The sequence below is a fragment of the Ciona robusta genome, chromosome 5 (genome assembly GCF_009617815.1).
Source record: "Ciona robusta chromosome 5, ASM961781v2".
In the NCBI taxonomy this organism is placed as follows: Eukaryota; Metazoa; Chordata; class Ascidiacea; order Phlebobranchia; family Cionidae; genus Ciona; species Ciona robusta.
The window spans coordinates 6,459,670-6,484,735 of NC_143239.1; the positions used below are offsets into that span (position 1 = coordinate 6,459,670).

Below are 25,066 nucleotides of genomic sequence, written 5' to 3' on the forward strand. Positions count from 1 at the left end.
CGTTGCGATATCATACAAACACTACAGGAGCACGAACTTCAAGTTATCAGTGGCATCTACATCACGATTTATACTTTACTTTCTTCGTTAACGTCAACACATTTTGCCATACCAAGTAAACGTGCGATCAAGTCTAACGGTAAAACTTTAAATCTCCCTGTATTTATAGACATTTAACTTCTAAAATAATGTCTGTGAAAACTATTAAAACGTTTGCTTATTTATTAAATGTTATAAATGCCCCCAATAGGAGTCCTACGCCAAATATGCCGCCACACGTTCGTACTAATTCGGCAACTCCCAAGTTTTGTCCAGGATCTAAAGTCCTATATGGCGTACCACGCTGTGGAACCTCGAAATATTATTTTAGTATTTACATAAAAAACTACTTAATAAATCACCGACGTCGTATGAAACAAATAGCTTTATTAAAATAATCACCAGCTATCTACAAAACTATAAGCATTTTAAAGAGCGCATTCAGTTATGTTAAAATTTTTACCAATGACACGGCGTATTATTCACCACAACCTACTTACCTAAAGTGAATGCCAAGCCGTACTTCTGAGCATGTAAACATATACACCATGTACGGCCTAACTAGTTCAGATACAAAATAAACACGAGGCGGTTAAGTCGGGTTACTGCGGTATTAATTAACGGGATAGTTTATAACGTGCACGATATTAAGAAGGCGATTGTCAAAACTCTGCGGTCACTTTTCTTTGAAACTTGTCATAATAGGAAGAACCTTTTGCTTAAAAATTAAACCGATTATAAATTTCGCATTCTTTTTCGGATAAATTGTTTTGAATAAATATCTTAAAAGTTAACCACAGAGCAAAATAAAACGCAGTCTTTATGGTTATTTCTAACTTCCGTTTATCCTGATACTAATCTATACAAGCCAGAGGTTGCCAGCTATGTGGCTGAGGTCAAGACACCTAGGTTGCCACATATAGCGAGACATTAACCTGTTTTTCAACCACAGGAAGCTCAGAAACAGCCCTTTCTCGCCAAAAATGACGAAATCTTCTGCCAACAGATTAAATCTCGCAACCAATTGCAGCCCGGGCATTCAAACGTTCATTTTCATACCAGATTGCTGAAGATCGTTTTTTTTGGATAAAATATAATGTCTGGTAGTTATAGCGACACATATATAACGTTTCTGTCATTTTGATCAACAGCTTCCAAGCCCTTCTAAACTTGGTAATCCAACACCGCAAGTATTTAAAAACTTTGAAATCAAAAACCGGTTTTATCAAATAAGTTAGTACCGTAGGGGTAGGTAAAGTAAAGTTCTTTTCAAATCGATATGGTTTTTAAATCTTTCTAAACTCGGTAATCGAACACGGTAAGTATTCAAAAAACTTTAAAAATGCGTTTCGGATGCCAAGTCAGTTTGAACTATAGGGTTACGACCCATTGCCATATTAGTCAGCTTAGCGCCTCATTCTTATATATATGCATAACTCACTTAAAACCATCTTTACTGGCCTGTGTTTAGCACTGTTTTTCTATCCGCACACAGCCAAATAATAAGCGGTTGCACAACTTGCAAAAACATACGCTATATACCTTTGAGCATTATAAACACATATAAATATACACTTTCTCTTAACTTGCCTATTTGCATTCCTTTCTATTTAAGACGATCTTCATAACACTTATACAGTAACATTGTCCGGTCACATCTACTAGCTATTACACAACTTGTTGAGTTACTTGCAAATCTCCCAACGCAAATAACTAAAACACGTAAATTCCAGCGCTGATTGACGCTTTACACACGCTTATTTCGTCATTAAAAATGCCGAGAGCTAAGCACCAGTCTCGCAATATGCATAAACCGCTGCAATTCCCAAACACCTAAAACAGTAGAATAGTAGTAATATCACTGCTGTATAAGATATGTCCCCGCAGAAGATTAACCGACCCTTTGCCTGCAGGCAATAAAATAGATCACTTTAAGTAGAGTTTCAAATTAATTTGTAAAAATAATCAATTTCGGTCAGCTATTCGCAATAGATTATTTACACAGGTCAGATGTCTGGGTTCTGTTATGTTAGATTTTATCTCATTTTACCTTGGACGTGTATAGCTAATGACGTAACAAAAGCGATCGTTTGATCACAGTCCGATTATGATGCAACACAGACACCGCTGGTACGAAACAAAAAGGGTTTTGTTTGGAAATAAATGCAAAACTGATTCAAATATTCAAATTTTCCACGTGGATAAAAAAACTGTGACTTGCTGTTAATTCCCTTCTCTTCGTTGTTTCAGTATACGATTCTGCCGTTGTTTTCGAAGAGATAAATATAAATTATGATATGACATCTAACAATATATAATCTTATCATTTATTTTAGAAAATGTTAAATCTGAAAATTCGATAAATATCGCGCGAATTATGGTTAAAATGTCATTTCCGGCGGAAGTAATCTTCAATTTCCTCTAAAGATCTTCCGTTTGTCTCCGGCAGCCATACAACAGTGAATACGATTGACAGAATACAGTTAGCGCCGAAGAACCAGAATGTTCCTTGTGATGTCATAGCACTCTGTATGACGAACACAATTTTAAAAAACTTTTATACAGTAGTGTGGAGGAAGATGGGACACCTTTTTCATTCTATCTTCTCTCAGTAAACAAAGAACATTCAAAGAATTACAAATCCGAATCCTCACGACTCCCATAGACCTTTGTTAATTATTTAAAACACGATCAGAATATTTTAATGTTATGTGGTAAAGGTGTCCTATCTTGCCCCACTTTACTATATATATAGCTGAGTGTTGTTTTTTTTTTCCCAGAGATATAGGAGCCAATACTATAATTACAAACATCTTACGATCATATTTGAAAACTCCAACGTCAGAATGAAGACTAAAAAGAAGTTAAAGCCAGTTGACAAAGCCGCAGCTCGTTCTCGTGCTCGTACTGGTATAATCTCACCCACCAATAACCAGGCTATAGGACCAATACCAACAGAATAAGATGCTATGAATATTGTCATGCTAGTTAAAGCCAGCCAGTTCAGATTCGGGGTAATGGTGCCTGGAATGTTTAATGTGAATTTATAGGAATAGCTTTAACAGAAGTTGTAAATAAGAAGCAGGCTTTGTGGGTCAGGACCATCTAGTACTTTCTTCTTTTTTATGCAGAAAACCTTATAAGATTTGTTGTACAATGTAGGTTTATAGGAAATGGCTCTAACGAGAGTTAAAATGTTTTTTATAGAAGTGAGGTTATTAAGTGAAGTTGCCATCGGCACGTGAATTAGCTTAAAGTTATCACCCAAACAATTACAATCTGTTGACTCATAAGCGGGCACGTAGTGTATGCAATAGAAGACTGTATTAGACCGCTGTTGCCCGCCACGTGAGAATAAATAATGTTAAATTTACACTTGAGTCTAATATTTGTCAATTATTCAGTAGCCTACAATATGGTACTTGAATGAAATAAATCTTTAAAATACCCCATTTCAGCTTTAGTTATGAAATGCCAATGAAAGTAGTTACCTGTCTTAGCAACATTATGCACTTGATAATTAGATGTGATTTGGTAATACAATCCAAATGCAATGAGGCTTATGGACATAAGAGCAGCAGCCACAATGATTGACAGTTTCCGTCCTGTTGCAATAGAATACAAAGAATAAAGTTTAAAAACAGTAAAATAAAAAATTTCAAACATAAGTTTTGTTGGCTTTCAACAACCAGCTTGAAATAGAAAAGAGCTCACATATAAACTTTGTATTGATACTATAAAATATTTCTTAGGCTTGCCGTGTACGATAATTTGAGACATAATACCAGCGATGTAGTACAGTGATTATCATGCTTGTAAATAGAAGATACCAAGTTCAAATTTCAATGCAACCACCATTGCTGTAAGTGTTTTGGAAAACCCTTACGAATGCCCCAACCCAGTGGCCACAAACAAGTTTCGGTGTCAGCCATACAGTAATGTTGATACACTAAAACTATTTATAAGTAGTTTATGCAAAGTCAATATGGGCCTATTCAATGTATGTCTCACCAATGCAATCTACAATCAAACACGATACGAAAGTGAAGATGACTTGAACAGAGGCCACCACTAGTAACGCCATTGTAAGTTGGGATGAAGTAACAAACCCTGCACTCTGGAAATAATAAACGAATAAATGCTACTTGCCTATCCTTGCATGGCTGAAAATGACAGTTATTGTACCACGGGTGTTCATACTGCACAATGTTAATAAATCGGTTCGTCACAGGTTGGGTGTTTAACTTTAGAAGGTAAATCTTCCCACCTTAGCTTGATTACGAGTTACCACTTACGTAACTTTGCGGGTGATTATTTTTCTCTATAGCTGACAATTCAGTAATTCCATTAGTAAATGGGTTGGACCAATTACCAGCAAGTGCCTACCACACATTTACCAATGGTAGTAGCATTGAGCTTCGAACCCCGTAACCTCTGATCTCTAATTTAGCACTCTAGCCATTGAGGTAATTAAAGCCAATGTAAAACTACACCGCTCACATGGAATATAGATTTTGCGTAGAACATAACACAGTTGATTCCACTCATCTGTTGAAAGTACATGGCAGCTAACGATAACAACATGGGTGTTCGCAAAGTTCGATCTGTTATTACTTCCTGCCAAGATGCAAATTCAACATCACAACTCAAGCTTTTTTCAAGTTCAAAATATTCTTCTTTGATATCCACCTGGGGGAGATAGAGAGAAATGTTGTTATTTCTATTCTATATAGGGGTCCTGTGGAGGGGCACCCCATGGTACCTGGGGTGAAAAGCAGAGTTGGACCACTACAAAGGTGTCTAGTCTAGTAGGACTTTTACATAGTGTATTTATATACCTCTGGAAGATACCTGTTTTATAATTCAGTAGTGAGAAAAAGGTATATGACTACACCATGTGTGTTTGGTACATTTTGTCATTAGTAACTTAGTATATAGAAACAATAAACAAATTTATTTAAACTGTAGTTACCAGGCATATTACACTGGTTTTGTAACTTATGGCTTTTTGACGGTGAAACGTAAGTATGCAAATAAATGACCAACTATACTTTATTCCCTTACATCTCCCCTAAGCCACTGAAGAACTTCCTTTGCTTCTATATTCCTCTTTTTCATCATGAGAAAACGAGGAGTCTCCGGGATAATGAAAGAGAAAAGAAAGAGAAGAGTGGGAGCAGGAAGAGCGGAAAGAGTGAGCATCCTCCAATTTAGAAATGAACCTGGAAATAATAAGGAATTATTTGGATTAAACAATTGGAAGAAATGATAATTATTCGAGGAAAATTATGTTGTATTGTGAGAATTAATGCAACTTATTACCATTGAAAAGTAGAATACGCACATCTAACAAGCAGTAATTCTGTTTACATCTGTACACAATGTGCTTTTTCTATTATTTTTTTTTTTAATAGCTAAAACAGAAACACAATTTCAAATACAAATATCATTTAAAACAAAAACATAATTTTAACTGCCTATTTCCCCATACAATAGTTATTTCCCTTGATAGTTAAAGCAAATTATTAACATTTATTTTAAAACATAATAGGCACACTTAACAAGCAATACTTCCATTTACATTTAGTACAAATGTGTTTTTATCTCTAATCTTACCCAAGCCATATATGTACAAGTATCTTACCCAAGCCATATATGTACAAGTATCTTACCCAAGCCATATATGTACAAGTATCTTACCCAAGCCTTATATGTACAAGTATCTTACCCAAGCCATATATGTACAAGTATCTTACCCAAGCCATATATGTACAAGTATCTTACCCATGCCATATATGTACAAGATACCGGTCACAATGCAAAGTTGGTTTCCTGACCCCAGCATTCCCCTCAACTTGGAGGTAGATACTTCCCCGATGTAAATCTAACAACATAAACATATTATTGTAAAGCATGCCGTGGCCTTGGCCCTGATCCATTGCTTGTGAAATAAAACAATTCTTGTATTGGAGAAATATATTTAAAAAAATAAGTTCATCCATAAAAATACAGAAATTAACAGCAGAATGAAAGCAATTAAACTACAAATGTAAGTAAACAAACTTAACTTGTGAAAATATAATTAATAACCCCAAATTATCACAAGAAGACAGCAGTTAAAACCCGATATGGGGAAATACTACTGGAGCAAAGTTTTTGGATAAAACCTTGGTTGCTAAACCCAAAAGCAACTTACTGGAACCACAAATGAAATAACTCCAAGTCCAAACCCAGTTAATATTCTCCCAACAAATAACATCCAAAGGTAGTTGGAAAAATACATTATCTAAATCAATAATTTGGTTGTTAGTTGGTACAGAAAAGTAAACTGGTACTCCACATCATATATTGTGGCTCCGTACACCTTTATGCTGTTGGGGTTAAAAAATATATTATCAGTTTCAATAATTAAGTACTTATGTTGGTACAGATTAGAAACATTAATACATCATATCATCCACCATTCTATTATATACGGCTGCAGTCTTTTTAGTGCCATGCAATGTGAGGCGTTTTGGGCAAGGGATGGCCTACCATGTTGCACACCTTTATATTATGCTCCATATGAATAAATGAATGTACCTTATGCTCAGTGTCAAGTTAGTCATGTCTACCCCTAATATAGCAGCATGCATAAGGCTAGCCCCTATGTTATAAATATGTTGGCTTTATACACCTCATACACCCCATGTCACCTCTTTTAATATAGCAGCAAATATAATAAGGCAAGCGCCCATGTTATAATCACACATCATCTATGCTATATATCATAAACAAGCATACATTTTGCTATAACACCATACTTATGGCCAGCACCTATACTACACATAAAAGCAGCACGCATGTTATAAATTATACTCACCAGCAAGCCTGCAATGAATGGTAGACTGGATACAACTGAAGTATATTTCCTTCCCACATATTGAGTAATATACCCCGATAAAACACCTCCTACCAAACCAGAGAGAGTAAGTATGGCCTGCAATAAATTGAAAGTTAATTCAAGAATGAAACGGTGTTTCTCGATCAAATAATATGTGGTAACTTGTAAGTAAACATGAGGTGTATGAAACAAAAACTTGTGTATAAATGACTTTCGTTGCCCCGCCATGCGGGTAAATAAGTTACCTACGTGTAACTCAAAAGTGGGATGAGGTGTATAAAACAAAAATCCCTGTTATAATGACTGTTGTTTTCCCGCCATGCAAGGATAAATAAGTTACCTACGTGGTAACTTGTAAGCGGGCACGATTTGTATGAAACAGAACACTCGTGTTATATCGAGTGTCGTTTTCCAACACAAGGGGGTAAATAGGTGTTACAACAACCGTTGTTATAAGAATGCCAGCTATGTTTATTCATTATGATGTCACAACTCACCGCAAGCCACGAAGCTTGTTGTTTATTCATCTCAATGAGGGGAGGTGCTGTGTTGTTTTGGATGCCAGGAATCATTGATGATGTCATACCTATCATTGTTCCACAAGTAAAAGCTCCAAGAAGAACAATAGAACACGAGAAATATAATCGAACGTTGCTGCCATTCTTTCTGGGAGAATACCTTTAAATAAAGAAAGGAATTTCTGTGTGGATGATAAATTATATAGTGACTACTAGGTTAGAGTAATTATCCCACCAAGTGTTTTGCCCAAAGACATAGAAGTCTATAATGGGGGAACCACATTTCTGTATGAATGACAGTTTGAGCAACCCAACAGTGACCACTGGGTTAAAGTAATTATACCAAAAGTGCCTTGGAATAAGACTCATAGATTTATAATAGATCACTAATAGAACCTGGTATCTTCTGGTTTGAAGGGCTTTAACTACCACATTGTTGGTTGAAATAAAACTATGAATGTGAATAAAAAATGTAAGTGACCGAGTAAAAAAATGTTTAAAAACAACAGGTAAGCCTAGGCCTAAATCAATATATACAAAAATATAAAACGAAAAACTTACTTTTCTTCAGCAGGCAGTAAAGATGTCACTTCATCTTGGTACATGCTTCATCTAAAACAACTCCAGCAACTTATTAAGCTTGCTGTTGCAAAAACCTGAACACATTAAATGCAATCTATTAAACAAAGGATTAAAAAACTCTGCAAAACTGAAAAAAATAATTGGTTGAACCTCGATTGTGATCTAAATCTTGATAGATAAATGTCCATTGTTCAAATAAAGTTCATTAGCAAAAATTTTCAGTTTCAATACAAACATTACAGCACATAAATTATTGTCTTTATTTTCAAATTAAATTAAGCCACTAGTTACACAATTCCTGCAAAAAAACTTAACAAGTTTAGCCCAGTATCCTAACAACCATTAAATTTCTACAAAACAATCACCTCGGAACTGAACCTCTAAGTTAGGATAGTCCACAAAACTTTAGAAATATTATGCAGTACTTCCTAACAGCAATTTCCTGTCATTCATCAACTTTTCAGCTTCTTTGCCCCAGGCACTTGATTTATTATTTCACTTCCTGACATTTTAAAGCAAATTTAATGCAGCTAGCTATGTTGTGTTGAAGTAATGTATGGAATATGACAAAATTATTGTATTGGGTTAAATTAGGATTTGACAGTGAGCATGGGGTGTATGAATACACCATGTGTGTGTGCTGTATAAGAAGACACCCATGTTAAATATATTATACCAATACAATATATGTGTGTGAAATGTATTGTAAGTCATATTTCACAGTTTAGTCATTTCATTCACACGTCAAGTGATAAAGACCTCAGAAGGAATGTGTAAAGTATGAACTTATGTTTCCATGATATAGAAGCTTAGAAACAAGGCAGTGTGTTTTCAGTTCAACATTTAAGAATATGATTTAAAAATAAATGTTATTTTTCTTCTTCTGATGGTTCATCCGTCTTTATTTTTTTATGATCCGGTTCATCTCCATTGTTATCTGTAAATGTCCATTGTTTTATCAAAAGTTCATTGTTATGTCACAATACTGAATACAAACCAGTTTTCCCATCAATTTTCTTGAGATTTGTCCTCGGTTCATATGGGAGGTCATGTTTCTCTGCTACATATCGACGCTGCCATTCTAATTGTGGGAAGTTGTCTGGGAAAAACAACGACCATAAAGTTAATACAACAATATTCACATGAAAGAATTAAATGGCTTTCTGGGTGTTAGGTTCAAATCTGGGCGAAATTCAAAGTCCTCTACAAGGACCTCACACACATGGAATAGAACAGAAAGTTTACACTATTCAACTCTCAAGTTTAAGGTGTAGTATATAAAACAGTAGTCTCCAAACTGGGGTTCGTACATCAGTTTCAGAGGGACCGCAATGAAGCAATGATTGTGATTCGATAATAATTTTACATTTTCCCTGTAGCATTCATTCATTTTTATATAGGGCAGTGAAATATTAAAATAATTTCAAAGGGTTCACCATGCAAAATTTTTAGAAAAGTTTAAGAATTGCTTCTATAAAGACACCATCCATGATGTGCCCTTGTTAGACCTGTTCACCTGTCCACCACATGCAGGATAAACTTCAGAATAAAACAAATAAAAAAGGACTGATGTCATAAGCGTATACAGCATAATATCAAACTTTCGGAAAATTTAAAAAAAAAAGTTTAAATAAAATGGAAAAAATCCTAATAATTAGTATTTATTTTAAAATAAATAAACATAACAGATATATTGAAATTAAAAGCATTATCCTCACATTGGTTGAGTGCCGTTCTTGCTGCATTTCTTTCTGCACGCTGAATGCTGAAAAGAAAAAATGTATTAATTTCTATTTTTAGTCAAAAGTTTAACCACTAATGTTTAGATAGATATGGTAGGGTGGGGGAAGATGGGACACCTTTTCATTCAATTTTCTTGTACGATTTAGTAGTAAACAAAGAACAATCAAAGAATTATACTCCCATAGACTGTTGTTAATTGTTTAAAACACGATCGGAATATTTGAATATTATGTGTTAAAAGTGTCCCATCTTTTTTACCTATGTTTACCTATTATACTGACCAAGTGAATTATAACCTATTTCAGGGAATACTACGCATATACATTTTAGTGCCCATGGCCATGATACATGTTTAGGGGAAAAAAACAATCTGTTTATAAGGTAAGAAACGCTGCATTGTGATGAAACAAAAATAATAAATTAACAATCAAAGAAACTTGTGATCAAACAATGAAATTTGACCAAACAAAAAGTTGTAATAAAACAAATAACTAAACTATAAAAATCAATAAAAATCTGAACCTTGCATCGCTTACACATAAGATAAAACAAATAAAGTATATTTAACAAATAACATTATGATAACACAAAGATAATGTACCGACCTTTCCCCCGTTCCCTTCCCTATTTCCTCCCCTTTAAAATGAACGGTCACCACATATTTCCTCGAATGAGAGGGACCTGGAAGGTGGGTGGGAGTTATTCTACTAATGCTTGTGTGCTTATTTTTGTGGATGTATATAACATTAGACTAAGGCACTGCTGGATTAGGTTTTTATAATAAGAACAAAGTATGAGACTTGTTTTAACAGTGAGAATGAGATTTACAAAACTCGACAGCGAGCATGAGGTGTATGAATAGTGAATACACCATGTGTGCCTGGTGTATAGGAAGACACCCATGTTATAACTTGACAGTGAGCATGAGGGGTTTAAATACTCGACAGCGAGCATGAGGTATTACCAGTTTGATGAGATATTTCATAAGTCGGCAACTGAGGTTCTTTTCCTTCTTGTCGTAAAGTAAGACAACATTGTTGCAAACATGATTTTGGATCGTTCCATTCCTGGGTTAAGATGAATTCCTACAAACACAGGTGTCGGTAGTTAGTAACAATTAAAATAAAAGATTGGGTAATATTTCCTTGGAAAGAGATATTAAACAACTTTTTGAAATTTTTTGGGAAATCCCGCTTTGAAGCCTGATGAGCAAGATATACCCAGCGTTAGTAACTCGTGGAACAGGCTTGTACGAATTGTGGAAAACTGAGTATTTTTAGCATGGATAAGAGGGGGCAATTCGAACCGCAATATTGTATGCAATTTTCATTTCAATTTCAAACCTTTAGTCTTGGAAAGAAACAAATTTTCATAAATGTTTTGACGTATTTTAACCCTTTATCGATAAACAACGCAGCAACGAACGCTTCTAAAAGATCGGCGAGATTCTTTTCTCGCCACTCAGGAACTCTCTCTGTTAAAAACAAGGTACATGTTTATAAGCAACCCATTGCATGGTAGGAAGGCTCAAGAGTTATTGCATGGCTGTTTCATTCCACACAAAGCAGTGTTTTCATGCACATTTTGCCTGTTTACGAGTTACCACATATGTAAGTTAATGGTCCTCTCGTAGTGGGGCAAGACAGTCGTTATAACACAGGTGTTCTGTTTCATGCACACTGTGCCTGCTTGTGAGTTATTTACTACATAACTTTGTGGGTGATAGGTTAAATTCACATAATTGATTACATACTCATATACATCACCTTCACCGTCATTAAGATGGGACATCGTTTAACACAGAAATTCTTATCCCACAACAGGCCCTCCCTTGAATCTTACTCATCCCACACTGACAAAAATTAGGCAAACAAACTCAAGAACTCTTACTCAAGAAACAAATAAATAAACGCCTTACACAAACCTGTACTGTCGTTATCCAACGTACAAATCACATATTCCGGCATCCCTAGTTCTGTTGCTACAAGTGATTGTGTTCGGCCGTTAACAACAGTCGCTCGCAACAGTGTAAGATGACCTGTGGTGTATTACTGTTAAATATATATATAAGATATAAATGCGATAAATATATAGAAAAAACTGCGCGACATGATTGAATCTGAAAATGTACAGTCTGGAGCGTTTTAACTAAATATATAGGAAACATATAGCATAAAACAGCTGTAATATAAAGTTTAAATATACATACAGCAATTTATTTTGAGGGTAATAAGCCAACTCTGGTCAAAATCCTTATTTTTCGTACCACCTCAACTATTAAGGATAAAAAATTTCTAATGCTTTTATAAGAAAAGTTTAGAATAACTTTAATTGTTGTAAGATATCTATTATTAGTGTTGCCAAGTTTGTTTTTTAGTGTTGCCAAATTTAATTTTTAGTGTTGCTAAATTTAATTTTTAGTGTTGCTAAATTTATTTTTAATGTGGCCAAATTTATTTTTCAGTGTTGCCAAATTTATTTTTAGTGTTGCCAAACGTAATATAGACCCTACCTTCATGATGAGTTGGGTAAAGTTTGAACAAATAAGCTGATGCCACGAGGTTACAAACTGAATCACCAAGAAACTCCAATCTTTGATTGTGGCCACTGGAAAACAAAATAAATAATAACTTAGCTTCAAAAATACAATTAAATCGACTTTGGCTAGTTACATATTTCATAGTGTTTGATCATTTAAAGTGCACGAATTACTCACTACCTGATTTAACAACTGTTGTTTTGCAGCTTATTTCCTTTTCTTTGTTGTTTTAATTAAATTCTATTTTTATCACCATATTCAACAATAAATAATGTATTTAAAAACATAAAAATTCATAGAAACCACAGTTATAACTCACTGTGTGAGTATGTTCTCATGTACGTTTCTCCAAGTGAAAGCTTTCGCAAGTAACCTGAAGAAATGATATTTATTCAGTCTGTTTAGTCAGAAAGAACGAAAAAGTTTACAAGAGCGATAAATTAACAATATCAAAACGTTTAAAAGAGCGATAAGTTAAAAACATACAACCCAACCTGATATGATTAAACTTCACTCCGATCGAATCTTCAAACTTCGTTAACTTCTGGAGGATCGGGACGTCCTTGATGCAGCGTCGGTCACTAACGGGCTCTTCTTCCTGGTAAAGCTAACACTAGAAGGCGATATAGTGCACCAGTAATGTCAATAAATTGGGCACACTGTAAAAGGCCAACGTAGAAAAGTCTCGTTGCATGGCAGACTAAAATAATACTTTTTTTTATTTCGAAGAAAAAACAGTGTAAAACATTTTGAAAAGCAAGTATTTATTAAAATTATTTTTTGGGGGCAATAGATCAGATATTTAAATTAAAAAACATTCCAGTTATAAGATTTCTATTTTACACGATTTCATTAAATTTTTATGAACCTGCAGCTGATGTAACGGTAAACTTCTCCAAACTCTTTGCAAAGCTTCGGTTTCCCATAAAAACTCCCCAAACAACGTTTGAGCTCGTTCCAACCCAGCTTCCATGTATATTGCACCTGTTTTGAACATTTAACATTACTATGCTGTTGAATAAATAACCAATAATAAAGCATTTTTTGGCCAAGGTAAATAAAAAAGTTTCGGCAAGGAAAATGAATGTAAATGACTTAAAATATACGAATTACAAGCAACGAATTTTACCTAATGGTACCAATACTGAGTCATTTATTTTACCTTTATCGTGTTATCATGACTGTTGTTTTTCTGTATTACATATTTATATGTGTTTTAGGACAAGACACTTAACCATAACATAATTGTTTTAACCAAGTGGCTGCTAATGGGTTGACCAAACTGTCAGTTATACATAAAGAACAATCACCAACGAAGTTACATTCATGGTAGCTCAAAGAGCCTAAATCAAGATATGCTGCAGCGAATGCTCATAAGCTACTTTACACATGATGAAAAGCATATTTTAAACTCTAACTTACCCATAAGAGCTTCAAAACAATTAGCCATAGCATGGCGTAGATCAGCTTTTCTACAAAGGTCGGGTCCATGAGCATACAACATGAACTCATCTAATTGTAGCCTCTGTGGATTGTTTGGACACTTGTTTACATGAGGACATTGTAAACACTATGCAGGCTTAAACAACGTTATTCATACATCTTATATACCAAAGAATTTACATTGTTGATTGTATTTAACTGCCTCAGTGGGGTCTAGAAAGCAGCACCCTGGGTGTATGCAGTTATAGGTTTTGTTGGAATAATGGGACAATAGATATAAATTCCAGGTCCCATTGAAGAAATTGTGTTTATACCAAAGTTATCTTAACATGGACATGGCTCATGTCACATCACAGTGCCAACATCAACTCGATACAAATCGTTACAACCTCCGCCAATAGCGCCAGATGTTGATTGTTCACAAGCACGGTCCGAAAAGTTGTGAGTGCTCCTTCTGATAGATCGGGGAAGAGAAGGAAAAGATGAACGCTCGTGAAATATCCAACAACGGCATCTCCAAGAAACTCCAAACGTTCGTTGTGTTCGATTGGGGATAAAACCGGCCTCTGTTGCCCAAGGCGTGCCATAATTCGAATTAAGGTTGTGATTCCGCGTTTTCTTGTGTATCTGGTAGAAGGTAATTGATTCAAATACCTATTACTAATTTTTGTAGTTTGTTTTTAAAGTTTTGAAAAACTTTGTAACTTTTTGGTGTGAAGGGTGTCAACGATCCTTATAGGTGTAATGCCTGTTACCAAGTCAACAACTTTACATTTTTATAAATATTTTTTGTGCCTGCCAAATGCATTGAGCAAGCAACAATACCATAAGTAACTACAATACAATGTGTTCGACTACATTATTTTTGTGTTTTACTTCAAAGAAGCTTTAACTTTTCTTTGGACAGCCTGTAACAGCTTTAACTTTAAGAACATTTAGATTTTAAATAAGTAATAACATATGAACCTAATACAAAACTATATTAATTAAATAAACCAAATAAACTTCATAGTTACTTATAATGTATTGAACTGTCCCCATATCTAGGTAATCTCAATCCACAGTTGGAAAGTGTGTTCCTAACATGATCTGGGTTCAAACCAAAGTTCATTTGACAACTTGGATGATTCATGGCGTGCTGTAATGTTTATATAGTTGTGTAAGTTGACCTTTATAGAACACAATAACAAATATGACCAATAAAGTTAAAATAGGTCGGTAATGGAAAATAGAGAGGAAAAATTATCTTTCTCTAGGGAGGGTTATCACTTTAACACATTGCAAATTATTTGTACAACCACAATTATAACATTGGGTTGTAACAGTAAAAAGGTATTATTTATATTTTGGCTTTTTTTGCAAATCCTGAAGACTCAAACACAATAATAGTAATCATGAACAAATCGGAACAGGACAGTAAGAAAATATGTAAAAAAATATTAGAACAATAGCATTTCATTAGGGAGGGTTACCACTTGATAATTTGGGAGGCTTTTATTTCGGTTATATCATACTTATTATTTTTATATCCTTTTTATTTCAATCTGTAACTGTTTTTCCATGGTGTGTGGAAATACTATTTCAATAATAGCAAACAAACGTTAGGCAGGAATTGAAGACATTTTAGAGTAACCTTATCTTTGTCTTACAATGAATTGAAAATGATTAAGACACAACTTTAACGAGTCTTTTAAGGAGGTTTATTACTTCGGTTTCTTGTGAATTAATAACAATTAGCTTTTAATCCACAGTTACAGTAATTTTATCTTTTACATTTCACTTACACTTAGCCACTTCCTTTCTTTAAACTCGTACCCGATCTTTTTTTCTAGAGTTCTCAAACAAAGGTGATACCTATGACATCATAAAGTCAATATGTTACAATAAATAAACACTGAATTTGAAACTTCATAATATTTTCACAATGTGAATGAATTAAACATAAGGTTTATTTTTTAATAAAGTTTGAGCAGAGAAGATTAAACGTTGGTTTTTAGAAGGTTTGTTTTATTGGAAATTCAGTATACGGCAGATTTTTCTCCTAGCAGAATTTTTGTTCAGTATAAAATAAGCAGTTAGGGTAAATTAATGCTGAGTAAGGTTAATTCTTTATAGTTTAAGAATCAAAGAATGACTAAGCAAACCTTAAATGATGACTCAGCACTGGAAGCAACATAGCATGTTGGCAAACATCGGATCGCAAACCAGTTCGTCGAAAACCATGGCTGCTTAACTCAACTGTGACCTCTCTCTGCATATCTTTTGCCCTGTGATGTAATAATGGGCATTGTTACAGAAGTATTGCCAATTATTGTTATAACAACCTCGTGTTATAACGACTGTCATTTTTCGGCCACGCATTGATAAAGCAAGTTAGAAAGTTACATTTATTCATTCATTTATATTTCATTTCTACAGTTTTATTTCTAATCCATTTAGGCGATGTCCTTGAGTTAAAACTCGAACCAGATTTGACCTATTATTCCACAACGAAAACCTAGTCAGTCTGTTCAGCTTTGAATTGACACGCTTTACTTGACATTACTAAATTTAAACATATTTTAACCTTTTTATCTTCTGCAGAGCATTCTCTCGTTCCCTCAACTTCTTTTTGTCGCTTTGTTTTACTTTCGGTGAGTTGGCCATTAGATGTCGCTGTTTCAAATAAGCTCGCCAAATTCTTTGGTAGCTGGATCGAGAATAAAACAATCGTTATAACACGGATGTTGCCTTATATGCCCCTTATTTTTTACCATACATAGTACATTGTGTCTCCTGGACATTAATAAGGTACATATATCCATTTATTCGATATGGGGGAAGTGAGCCACCGTGTGGGACCTTATATGTAACATATATACCCTTATGGTGGGTCTCCAGCTGAGAGAATTAAATCAAGCATTTTTCTTAAAGATAAACCGTGCTCATGCTCGCTTATGAGTGACCACATATTTAAAATTGTGGGCGAATAAATTGTTCCTAATATTTTTGTTCGGATATATCTTACGTTGGGTCACCAGCGTAACTGAGGTTAGCGGGTCGGATCCCAAAGTGAATGATCATCGGGTAACGTTCATCCACTTGTGGGCAGTGTTGTGTAGTTGATTCAACGGGTTTTCGGTCGTAACGATCGAGTTGGTCGACTCTTAAGGAGCTTGGGCGTTTACCGGGGTGGGTGACGATTGAACCCCTGATCTGGGGGTTAATAAAGGTCAATTAAAGTTAGGTTAATAAAGGTGAATTTAACCTAGGGTTACTGCAGGTCAATGTTAGTCTGGGGTTACTAGAGGCCAATTTAAATTTCTATATAAATTCTAAATTCTTTGTAAACTGCTTAGGCCTTGGGTATTAAAAACACATTTTAAACTACCCTAAAAACAAACATAGTGCGAAAAAAGAATAATCGTTTAATAAATATAATCGAATATGTCAAAAGAAAATAACATTAAAAAAAGAAAAATGCAAATGTTTAAAAAAGAAAGAAGGGAAAATACAAATATTCCAAACACGAACCGCGTCTGTATGGTCCAGCCACTCGTCATGTGAACACTTCATCAACCAATCAAGGTCCTTCTCATCCACGAGGGGTTTGTCGCTCTCCAACAAATATTCCAGTACTTTACATAAAGATAATATTTCTTTCCCGTTGTCTGGCAAAGAACGGACGAACCGAGGAAAAAATCTGAATTTTCTTTTGTTTTTAGCGAGAGCCTCGGAAGGAGGAGTATCACCTTGCCAGTCGTATAATTCAAGGACCTCTCTGGAATAGAAATCTTATAAATACAGATAAAGAGACCTCACTCCCTACTTCTCTAGAAGTATAATTTTTCCAACTTTTGCAAGGATAAATGTTTCAAAAACATTGCACGTTGTGTTGGTTGTTGTACCAAAAGATACAACTTTGTTTAAAAAAACGCTGATAAAAAATATGTTGGTCTCAATTCCCTAAAAACGCTTAGCGAATCCAGTAAAAGTTTTGGTTTTATCGCAACAAAAATAGTTGTCCCATTACCACTACATTAAACTGGTTCCTATCGTTTATACCTGAACAAATATTCTTGAATGAATACAATATGGGTCTAGGATTAAGCAGAGTCAGCCTATTACTTAATCACAACTAGTAATAAATTCCGCGAATCTGATCTGGTGCTCATGTAGTTAAACGATTCTTGTTTAGTGAAATATAATAAGGATCTGAATTACAGATGTGTTATGTATAAATCGCATTGGCAGTCTTTTGTTCAATTAGAATATATATCTTTAATACAACAATTGGTTGGACTTGATTTTTGTCTGTTGCATTTTCCTAGCACCAGATCCTTAGGACATTACAACTGGTTCTAATACCAAGTAACAAGGTTGTCTGGCCAAAATCCCAGGTCATTGATAAGGACCTCAACCACAAAGAATAAAAAATAACAAAGGTTAACATCATGAATACCTGAACAAATATTCATCAAACAAATCCAATCCTCTGATACAGAAACTCTCGGGAGGAGTTTCCTCGATGAGGTAGATTGTGTATCGGATGTGGAACCTGATTATGTCACATAATGGAATCTGAAAAGGGATTGTTATGTCATAATGCAGGTTACATGGTATTATAATATACTATTAATATATGTGTTGGTATAATTTACTCTGGGTGTCAGGGTAATGGACCAACTCTGGCCTAAATCCCAGCTTCCATGGTATGCTTCACTGTAGGACCTCACCCATATAGAATAGAATGTGCGTATACAATGTTGGGGTGAAGGAACAACTCTGGCTTAAAAATCTCAGTTACAATCAGGCCACACCACAGGATCTCACTTACATAGAAAGTTGCTACACCTACAGCCTAGTACAAATAAAATATCCAAAACTCTCACTTTATCAAGTGGTTCATCAGAGAAAATAGAGAATCCTTCAAACATATAATCATGGCCGCTGTATTCAATTGTGGTCGGTTGTGAGATCATATAGTTGACAGCAGGACCCACTGTGATGCGATAATGATGCATTTTGCCTGCATTGATGAAGTTGGTTTGGTCACTTTCTAATTACTAGTGCTTTTAGTTGTAATTTATTAAGAATAATTGAAATTATTGACTGAAACATACTTAATGTGTAAAAAAATATCATTATTAGCTCAAATTTAATTTTTTACTTGTTTTCCCCAGAATAATCGACCTAAAGTGACAATTTCCGCGAAAATGTTTTATATTTTCAACAAACTTATAGCTTGAAAAATTTATTACACAAACATCTATAGTATGGAAATATAATATTGTAGCGGTTGCAGGATGTTGTATTGCGACAGGTAAACTAAGAGGGCGAATGAACACGAGACGCGGTATTTATACGGAAGATAAACGTGAGAAAAAGGCACTCATGTAAACGTCGGAGCACACAAACATGTTGGGTCTAAGTAGTATAAAAACAAAGTGTGATTAAAACGAAACAAATTTATTTCTTCATCTAAAATTGCCTTGGACATTGAAAGAAAACAGAAAAGTTTTCTTAAAACACCAAACTTCCTTATTCCATACTCTATTGCCTCTCAAACTGTCTAGTTAGAATTAATATCATGCCCTATGATTTCTATGAGCTTATATTATACCAATTCTATGTTGGCTCACCAATATTATTCTTCATAGGATCATAAGGTGCTGTAGGGACTTCCCCAGGATAGATATTGTGTCGAATCCCTTTGTCTCTTGATCCTGAGCTACATCGACATAGAGGTCCATCGTTAGCTTGACCTGGTTCGTTGTACCTGAGAAAAAGACCTAATTTTAGAACCACTAAGGTCTAAAGAAGATTTTGTTTTATATAAGTGATTTTATATGAGTTTTAGACCCAACTGAAGCAGTCTATAGACACTCAGTAATAGAGAATCAAGACAGGGCAACGACAGTCGTTATACCAAGGGTGTTCTGTTTCATACATATTTTTGTCACTGACGAGTTACCACATGAGTAAATATTGAATGAATAAATTTAACTTATTTATCCTCACGAGGCAACAACCATCATTATAACACAGGTATTTAGGTGGCAAAAACTTAATAGTAATAATCTTCCCTTTCAACAATAACAGATACTGTATTAGGTAATAACTAATAATAAACAAGAGAGCAACGCACCATAATTCTTCGTGCAACCTGTCTTTGTGGGCTTTCAATTTCCTGATGGAGCTCATTAGCTCCCCCGCGTGGTCAACTTCATTACCCTCATGCTCTGTGTCGAGGTCCACTCCGCTCTCTATCGCCCTCTTTAGTTTCCCAAGCGCAAAACTGAACAAAGAATTAAATAAAATATTCTGTGTGGTGACTAGTGTCTTAACTAATCATTTGTATACTTTGGAATACTTGGTTCTGTTTGGTCAATATATTCCTCTAAAGTGAGATTCAAGTTCTTTGAAGATTCCAAAAGTTTCTTCACGATCGTCGACGATTTAACTTGCTGATGGCGTGTCACTAATAGATATCATATATATTTTTTTACTAATAGATATCATATATATGTTATTTTACTAATAGATATCGTATAATATATATATATATATATATACAGTTTTTTGTTGGAAACAATACATTAGCATAAAATGTTAAAACAATAAAATACAGATGCCGTTATAATGCAGGTGATATACCATCAGCAAGCAACGTTAGCAAACAACAAATTAAACTATGAAAACAAATTCTCTCACGTGTAATGTCACTTTTCCACTTCTTTACCTTTTCTATTGTTATTTGGGTGCTTTGATTCTAGAATAGAAAACAATTGTTGCTAAGGACAATAGTATTGTTGCAAGGGACAAAGTACGGTTTGCAAAGTCTTTTGTGTAATGAGAATAAACATGAGCAAACTTTTAAAGTAGAATATATAAAACAGTTTGGCATAAACAAAATTCGTAGGCCTAAACACTATAAGAGCAAAATATAAGGCTTGAAATAATTTTACAGCTTGGGAAATATAATATACAAAACACTGAAAACAGTAGCATATATAGTATAGAAATATAGTATAGGACCTAAATAATATAAAAACAAACTTTGTTATGTTAAATACAAACCAAGTTTAATTCTTCATCTAACGTTGCTTTGGTAGATTGATCTGTAGAAACATTGTGAAATAAATGACAAAAACATCCAAAGATTTAGGAATTAAATGTTTGCAATTTGTTTAGCCTCACGTGGCGGGAAAACGACAAGTGTTCTGTTTCATACACCTCATGCCAGCTTACAAGTTACCACGTATGTAACTTATTTACCCTTGCATGGCGGGGCAACGACAGTTTTTATAACACAGGTGTTTGGTTTCATACACCTAGTGCCCGCTTACCAGTTACCACGTATGTAACTTATTTATCCTTACATGGTGGGCAACGACAGGCGTTATAACTCAAGTGTTCTGTTTCATACACCTTGTGCCAGCTTACGAGTTACCACGTATGTAACTTATTTGTCCTTACATGGTGGGCAATGGCAGTTGTCATAACAAGGGTGTTCTGTTTCATACACCTCATGTCCCTTTTATACATTTGTAACTTGATGAGTGAATATGTTTACCAACTATATTAAAATAATGCAGATATTTTCTCTCTAACCTGGTTCGGGTCTTCTTTCCCATAAATCTCTATGGCGATTGGCTAATTGCTTTTCAAACCTGAAAACAATAAATAAATCTGTAACCAAAGATTGTATTTGTATCATACACTGTCATGCACAATTATGAGGTAATAGGCCAACTCTGGTCTAATTCCTAGTCCTCACCCATATAGAATAGAATGTTCATATACAATGTTGGGTTATGAGCCAACTCTGGTCTACATCCATGGTGTGCCTCACTATAGGACCTCACACATATAGAATAGAATGTTCATATACAATGTTGGGGTAATGGGACAATTCTGGTCTACATCCATGGTGTGCCTTACTATAGGACCTCACACATATAGAATAGAATGTGCATATACAATGTTGGGTTATGAGCCAACTCTGGCCTAAATCTCAGGTCCCATGGCATGCTGCACAATATAATGGTGTGTAACCTCAACAATAAAAACAACTGTCCCAACGCACAAAAGGTGTAGGAATTAAAACACCGGTGTCATATAATAGACATAGCATCACACCAAGACTGTTAAGTGACATCATTATGACATCACAACAAACCTTTCATAAATGTTGACCAAACTTTCCATTCCTTCCACTGTAGATGTCGGGTCAATTATTCTGTAACAATGCATTACATAGATATCATATTTAAATATAAATAAAAACTTTCAGATCATTGTTTCATCTCAAAACTTTAAAATAAATAAAAAAACATCATATTAAAAATTTAATCAATTAAACAATGAAAAGAAAATCAGCAAAAATTAACGTTGTTAACAATTGATAAAAAAAATAAATAACCAAAATAACAAGAAGTTACTTTTTATAAAGGTTCCCATGCTGCGTGCTTTGAACATAACTTGATTTTAAATTCTTGATTTCTTCCTCCATGTCACAATGACCCTCTGTGATGTCATCAGTCTCGCTTAAATAAGTACTGTAGAAAATAAATTTGTAAATCTGATCTAGTGTTCATGAAGTTGGACCATTTTCATAATGAAATAATATTTAGGATTAAAGCTATAACATAGCAAACCAAAAAAAGTTGTAAAAATGTTGAATACTTGCCTTTTTCTTTTTTTCAGGTCTGGGTGTTCATTTCTTTGATAATCTAAAAATACTTATGACATCACAATCAATATTGTGACTTATCTTAAAAACCAGGAATGCTAGGACTTTCAGCTAGTAGCAGTTTAACATACATGATTAATGAATGAATGAATGAATGGCAACAACAGTTGTTATAACACAGGTGTTCTGTTTCATACACCTTATGCCCGCTGTTAAAATACCACATATTTGACTTCGACAATGTGTTAATGTAACAACTTTTGGGATGAAAGAAAGAATTTATGAATGAAATGCTGTTTGAGTAGAATTGGGTATTTTTTTGCAGATTTATTGAAACAAACACAATAAACAAACCCACCTCTGCGGTTTGGTTCTCTTCTTGAGCCACTGCTGAAAGATAAAATAAGCTTCATTTAAATTTATAAAAGATAAATTAAGTTCGTGGTTTATGAAACAGAACACCCGTGTTATAACGACTTGCATTGCCCACCATGCGAGGATAAACAAGTTACATAGAAATCATATAATAACAAACCGTTCTCTTGACCGATGTCTATGTTTTGATTGAGATGACCTCGTGCTCGATGACGAGCGTCGCTCATTGTTGCGGTTTCCACGACGATCAGAATACCTTAATTGTGATGTCATAATTGGTAGGCTATTAATATTATTACAATCACATATGTGATATAACAGAAATATAATATGCGTAATATCGGTTTTCATTTCTTCCTTCGACAAACAACAAAAGAAAAGAGAATGAGCAACAAAAAGACAGTCCTTAAAAATACGCTAAAAATTTAAAATACTTCAGGAAAAGACCAGGACAGTTATACTGGTCAACGATATATATAAACAGCCTGAGTATTGGGGTAATGAGACAACTCTGGTCTAAATCAAAGGTCCCATGACGTGCCTCACTGTAGGACGTCATCAATACAGAATAGAATGTACATATACAATGTTGGAGTAAGGGACCAGCTCTGGCCTAAATCTCAGGTCCCATGGCGTGCCTCAATGTAGAACCTCACCAATACAGAATAGAATGTACATATACAATGTTGGGGTAATGGGACCAACTCTGGTCTAAATCCCAGGTCCAATGGCATGCCTCACAGTAGGACGTCATCAATACAGAATAGAATGTACATATACAATGTTGGGATAATGAGCCAACTCTGGTTTAAATCTCATGTTATCCACAAGAAATTCACCGACATTGAATATAAATCTACATCACCTTGAATCATATTCGGGAGTTCCTCTTCTGTCGTCATGGGAACGAGGTATATTGTCACTTCTTTTGTCTCGCATTGGGGGGCGCCCCCTATCAATGTTTTCGGGGTAACGAGGAACCCTATTTTGGGGTGGGGGTGGCGGCATTGGGGGGTAAGTGGGTAGCGGGGGTCCATATGGGTTTTGAGGGGGGTAAGGTGACCCATACTGCCCTCCTGGTGGGGGGTAGGGGTAATATGGGGGATGAGGGGAATACCCGTACCACATGGGTGGGTATGAATACTGGGGTGAAATTGGGGGGGTACCCATGGGTGACATGTTCCGTGGTTGGGGCCATTGATTATTTGGATGGTTGGGGTCGGGGGGTGGGTTCATTGGTATAAGTGTCGGCAACAATTAAACTATAACACCTGTATTCTAATTTACAGTCCTTCAAAAAATGATCTGTGAATTTATAATAATAAAATGCCAATATTTACTGTTCTGTTTTATACACCTCCTGCCAGCTTACGCGTTACCACGTATGTAACTTATTTATCCTCGCATGGCGGGGCAACGACAGTCGTTATAACACAGGTGTTCTGTTTCATACACCTCGTATTTCCTTATCTGCTTATATATTACACAGTAACACCCTTATTATATTCACTTGTTACAATATTTATAAACGTTTGCAACAATAAAACTATGACAAGCCCACTTAAAAAAATTACAGCAAGTAAGATGCTCCAACAACACACACGCTGACACGCTTATTGAGAAATATTTAATTTGCTCTGACAAGTTTGTGAATTAAAACTGTAGCCTGCATACCCAGCCTAAACAAATCTGCATAAACTTAAAGATTATTCTATTGAAAAAACCGGCAAAATAATTCTGAATACAAAAATATAAATTAAATAAAAAACACTCTTAATAAACACGTTACAATTATTTTGGATTATTCGGGTATTCCCCTATATTTATAATAGTCCCGAATAAAAGCCTAACATCAATATGTTATAAAAATTGCTTTTAAGTCCCCGTCGCAGTAGAACAAGCTACAGTCTGCGACTTAAAAGTGATGCCTTACAACCAATAATTGCAGTGTTTGTCATATTGATTTATTTATAGTTAAAGCAATGATCATGTACTTTTTGTATTTTTACGCTGCTGTATGCCAATTCATTCAAAATTGCTAATTTCATACGCCGACAATATTTGTTCATAAAACAACCTATAAAACGTAAACGTTACATCCTCGCGTGACAAAGCCGTAACTCAGAGTAATACAGTAGGGTGGGGAAGATGGCACACTTTTTTATTCTATTTTCTCGTCCCATTTAGTAGTGTACAAAGGACATTCAAAGAATTATAAAATCGTATCCAACGACTCCTATAGACCGTTGTTAATCGTTTAAAACACGGTC

General features: G+C 34.9%; 2 protein-coding genes across 7 annotated transcripts; both read right to left on the reverse strand.

Annotated features, from left to right (window-relative positions):
- Positions 1–2,352: 2,352 nt before the first annotated feature.
- LOC149736066 (solute carrier family 2, facilitated glucose transporter member 8-like) lies at positions 2,353–8,584 on the reverse strand. 5 transcript variants are annotated; one of them, XM_089878787.1, is made up of 12 exons: positions 8,448–8,584; positions 8,002–8,096; positions 7,420–7,600; positions 6,902–7,018; positions 6,236–6,325; positions 5,824–5,923; positions 5,104–5,261; positions 4,540–4,728; positions 4,051–4,156; positions 3,531–3,644; positions 2,858–3,063; positions 2,353–2,566 (listed from the first exon to the last, which is right to left on the reverse strand). In XM_089878787.1, exons 2-12 carry the CDS (start codon positions 8,043–8,045, stop codon positions 2,429–2,431), a joined length of 1,443 nt encoding a protein of 480 aa, XP_089734913.1. In that variant the 5' UTR covers positions 8,046–8,096; positions 8,448–8,584; the 3' UTR covers positions 2,353–2,428. The 5 variants fall into 5 exon arrangements, with proteins under 5 accessions (XP_089734913.1, XP_089734915.1, XP_089734912.1 ...); XM_089878789.1 differs by having other exon boundaries at positions 7,420–7,588; positions 8,388–8,523; XM_089878786.1 differs by having other exon boundaries at positions 8,388–8,523.
- A 122-nt stretch (positions 8,585–8,706) lies between these two features.
- LOC149736067 (ribonuclease 3-like) lies at positions 8,707–24,178 on the reverse strand. Of its 2 annotated transcripts, none has more exons than XM_089878780.1 (33): positions 23,662–24,178; positions 22,957–23,052; positions 22,780–22,808; positions 22,419–22,461; positions 22,171–22,287; positions 21,909–21,968; positions 21,341–21,399; positions 20,807–20,847; positions 20,441–20,498; positions 20,090–20,207; positions 19,875–20,024; positions 19,369–19,505; positions 18,619–18,755; positions 18,189–18,307; positions 17,261–17,507; positions 16,755–16,942; positions 16,314–16,436; positions 15,892–16,014; positions 15,532–15,601; positions 14,764–14,885; positions 14,137–14,374; positions 13,727–13,829; positions 13,173–13,288; positions 12,799–12,902; positions 12,624–12,677; positions 12,278–12,372; positions 11,690–11,803; positions 11,109–11,239; positions 10,730–10,850; positions 10,371–10,446; positions 9,741–9,787; positions 9,020–9,121; positions 8,707–8,959 (listed from the first exon to the last, which is right to left on the reverse strand). In XM_089878780.1, the coding sequence occupies exons 1-33, from the start codon at positions 24,030–24,032 to the stop codon at positions 8,892–8,894; spliced, it is 3,777 nt and encodes a 1,258-aa protein (XP_089734906.1). In that variant the 5' UTR covers positions 24,033–24,178; the 3' UTR covers positions 8,707–8,891. The 2 variants fall into 2 exon arrangements, with proteins under 2 accessions (XP_089734906.1, XP_089734905.1); XM_089878779.1 differs by having other exon boundaries at positions 22,780–22,811.
- Between the last annotated feature and the right edge of the window lie 888 nt (positions 24,179–25,066).

Coding starts and splice junctions, on each gene's coding strand:
- LOC149736067 (XM_089878779.1), bottom strand. CDS start 24,032: ATGAACCCACCCCCCGACCCCAACCATCCAAATAATCAATGGCCCCAA. Junction 18,756..19,368: donor TCCTATGAAGAATAATATTG/GTGAGCCAACAT, acceptor TCATCAATGCAG/GCAAAATGCATCATTATCGC. Junction 16,015..16,313: donor GCTCTGCAGAAGATAAAAAG/GTTAAAATATGT, acceptor ATTACATCACAG/GGCAAAAGATATGCAGAGAG.
- LOC149736066 (XM_089878787.1), bottom strand. CDS start 8,045: ATGTACCAAGATGAAGTGACATCTTTACTGCCTGCTGAAGAAAA. Junction 5,262..5,823: donor CTTGTACATATATGGCATGG/GTAAGATACTTG, acceptor TATTATTTCCAG/GTTCATTTCTAAATTGGAGG. Junction 4,157..4,539: donor ACGCAAAATCTATATTCCAT/GTGAGCGGTGTA, acceptor TATTATTTCCAG/AGTGCAGGGTTTGTTACTTC.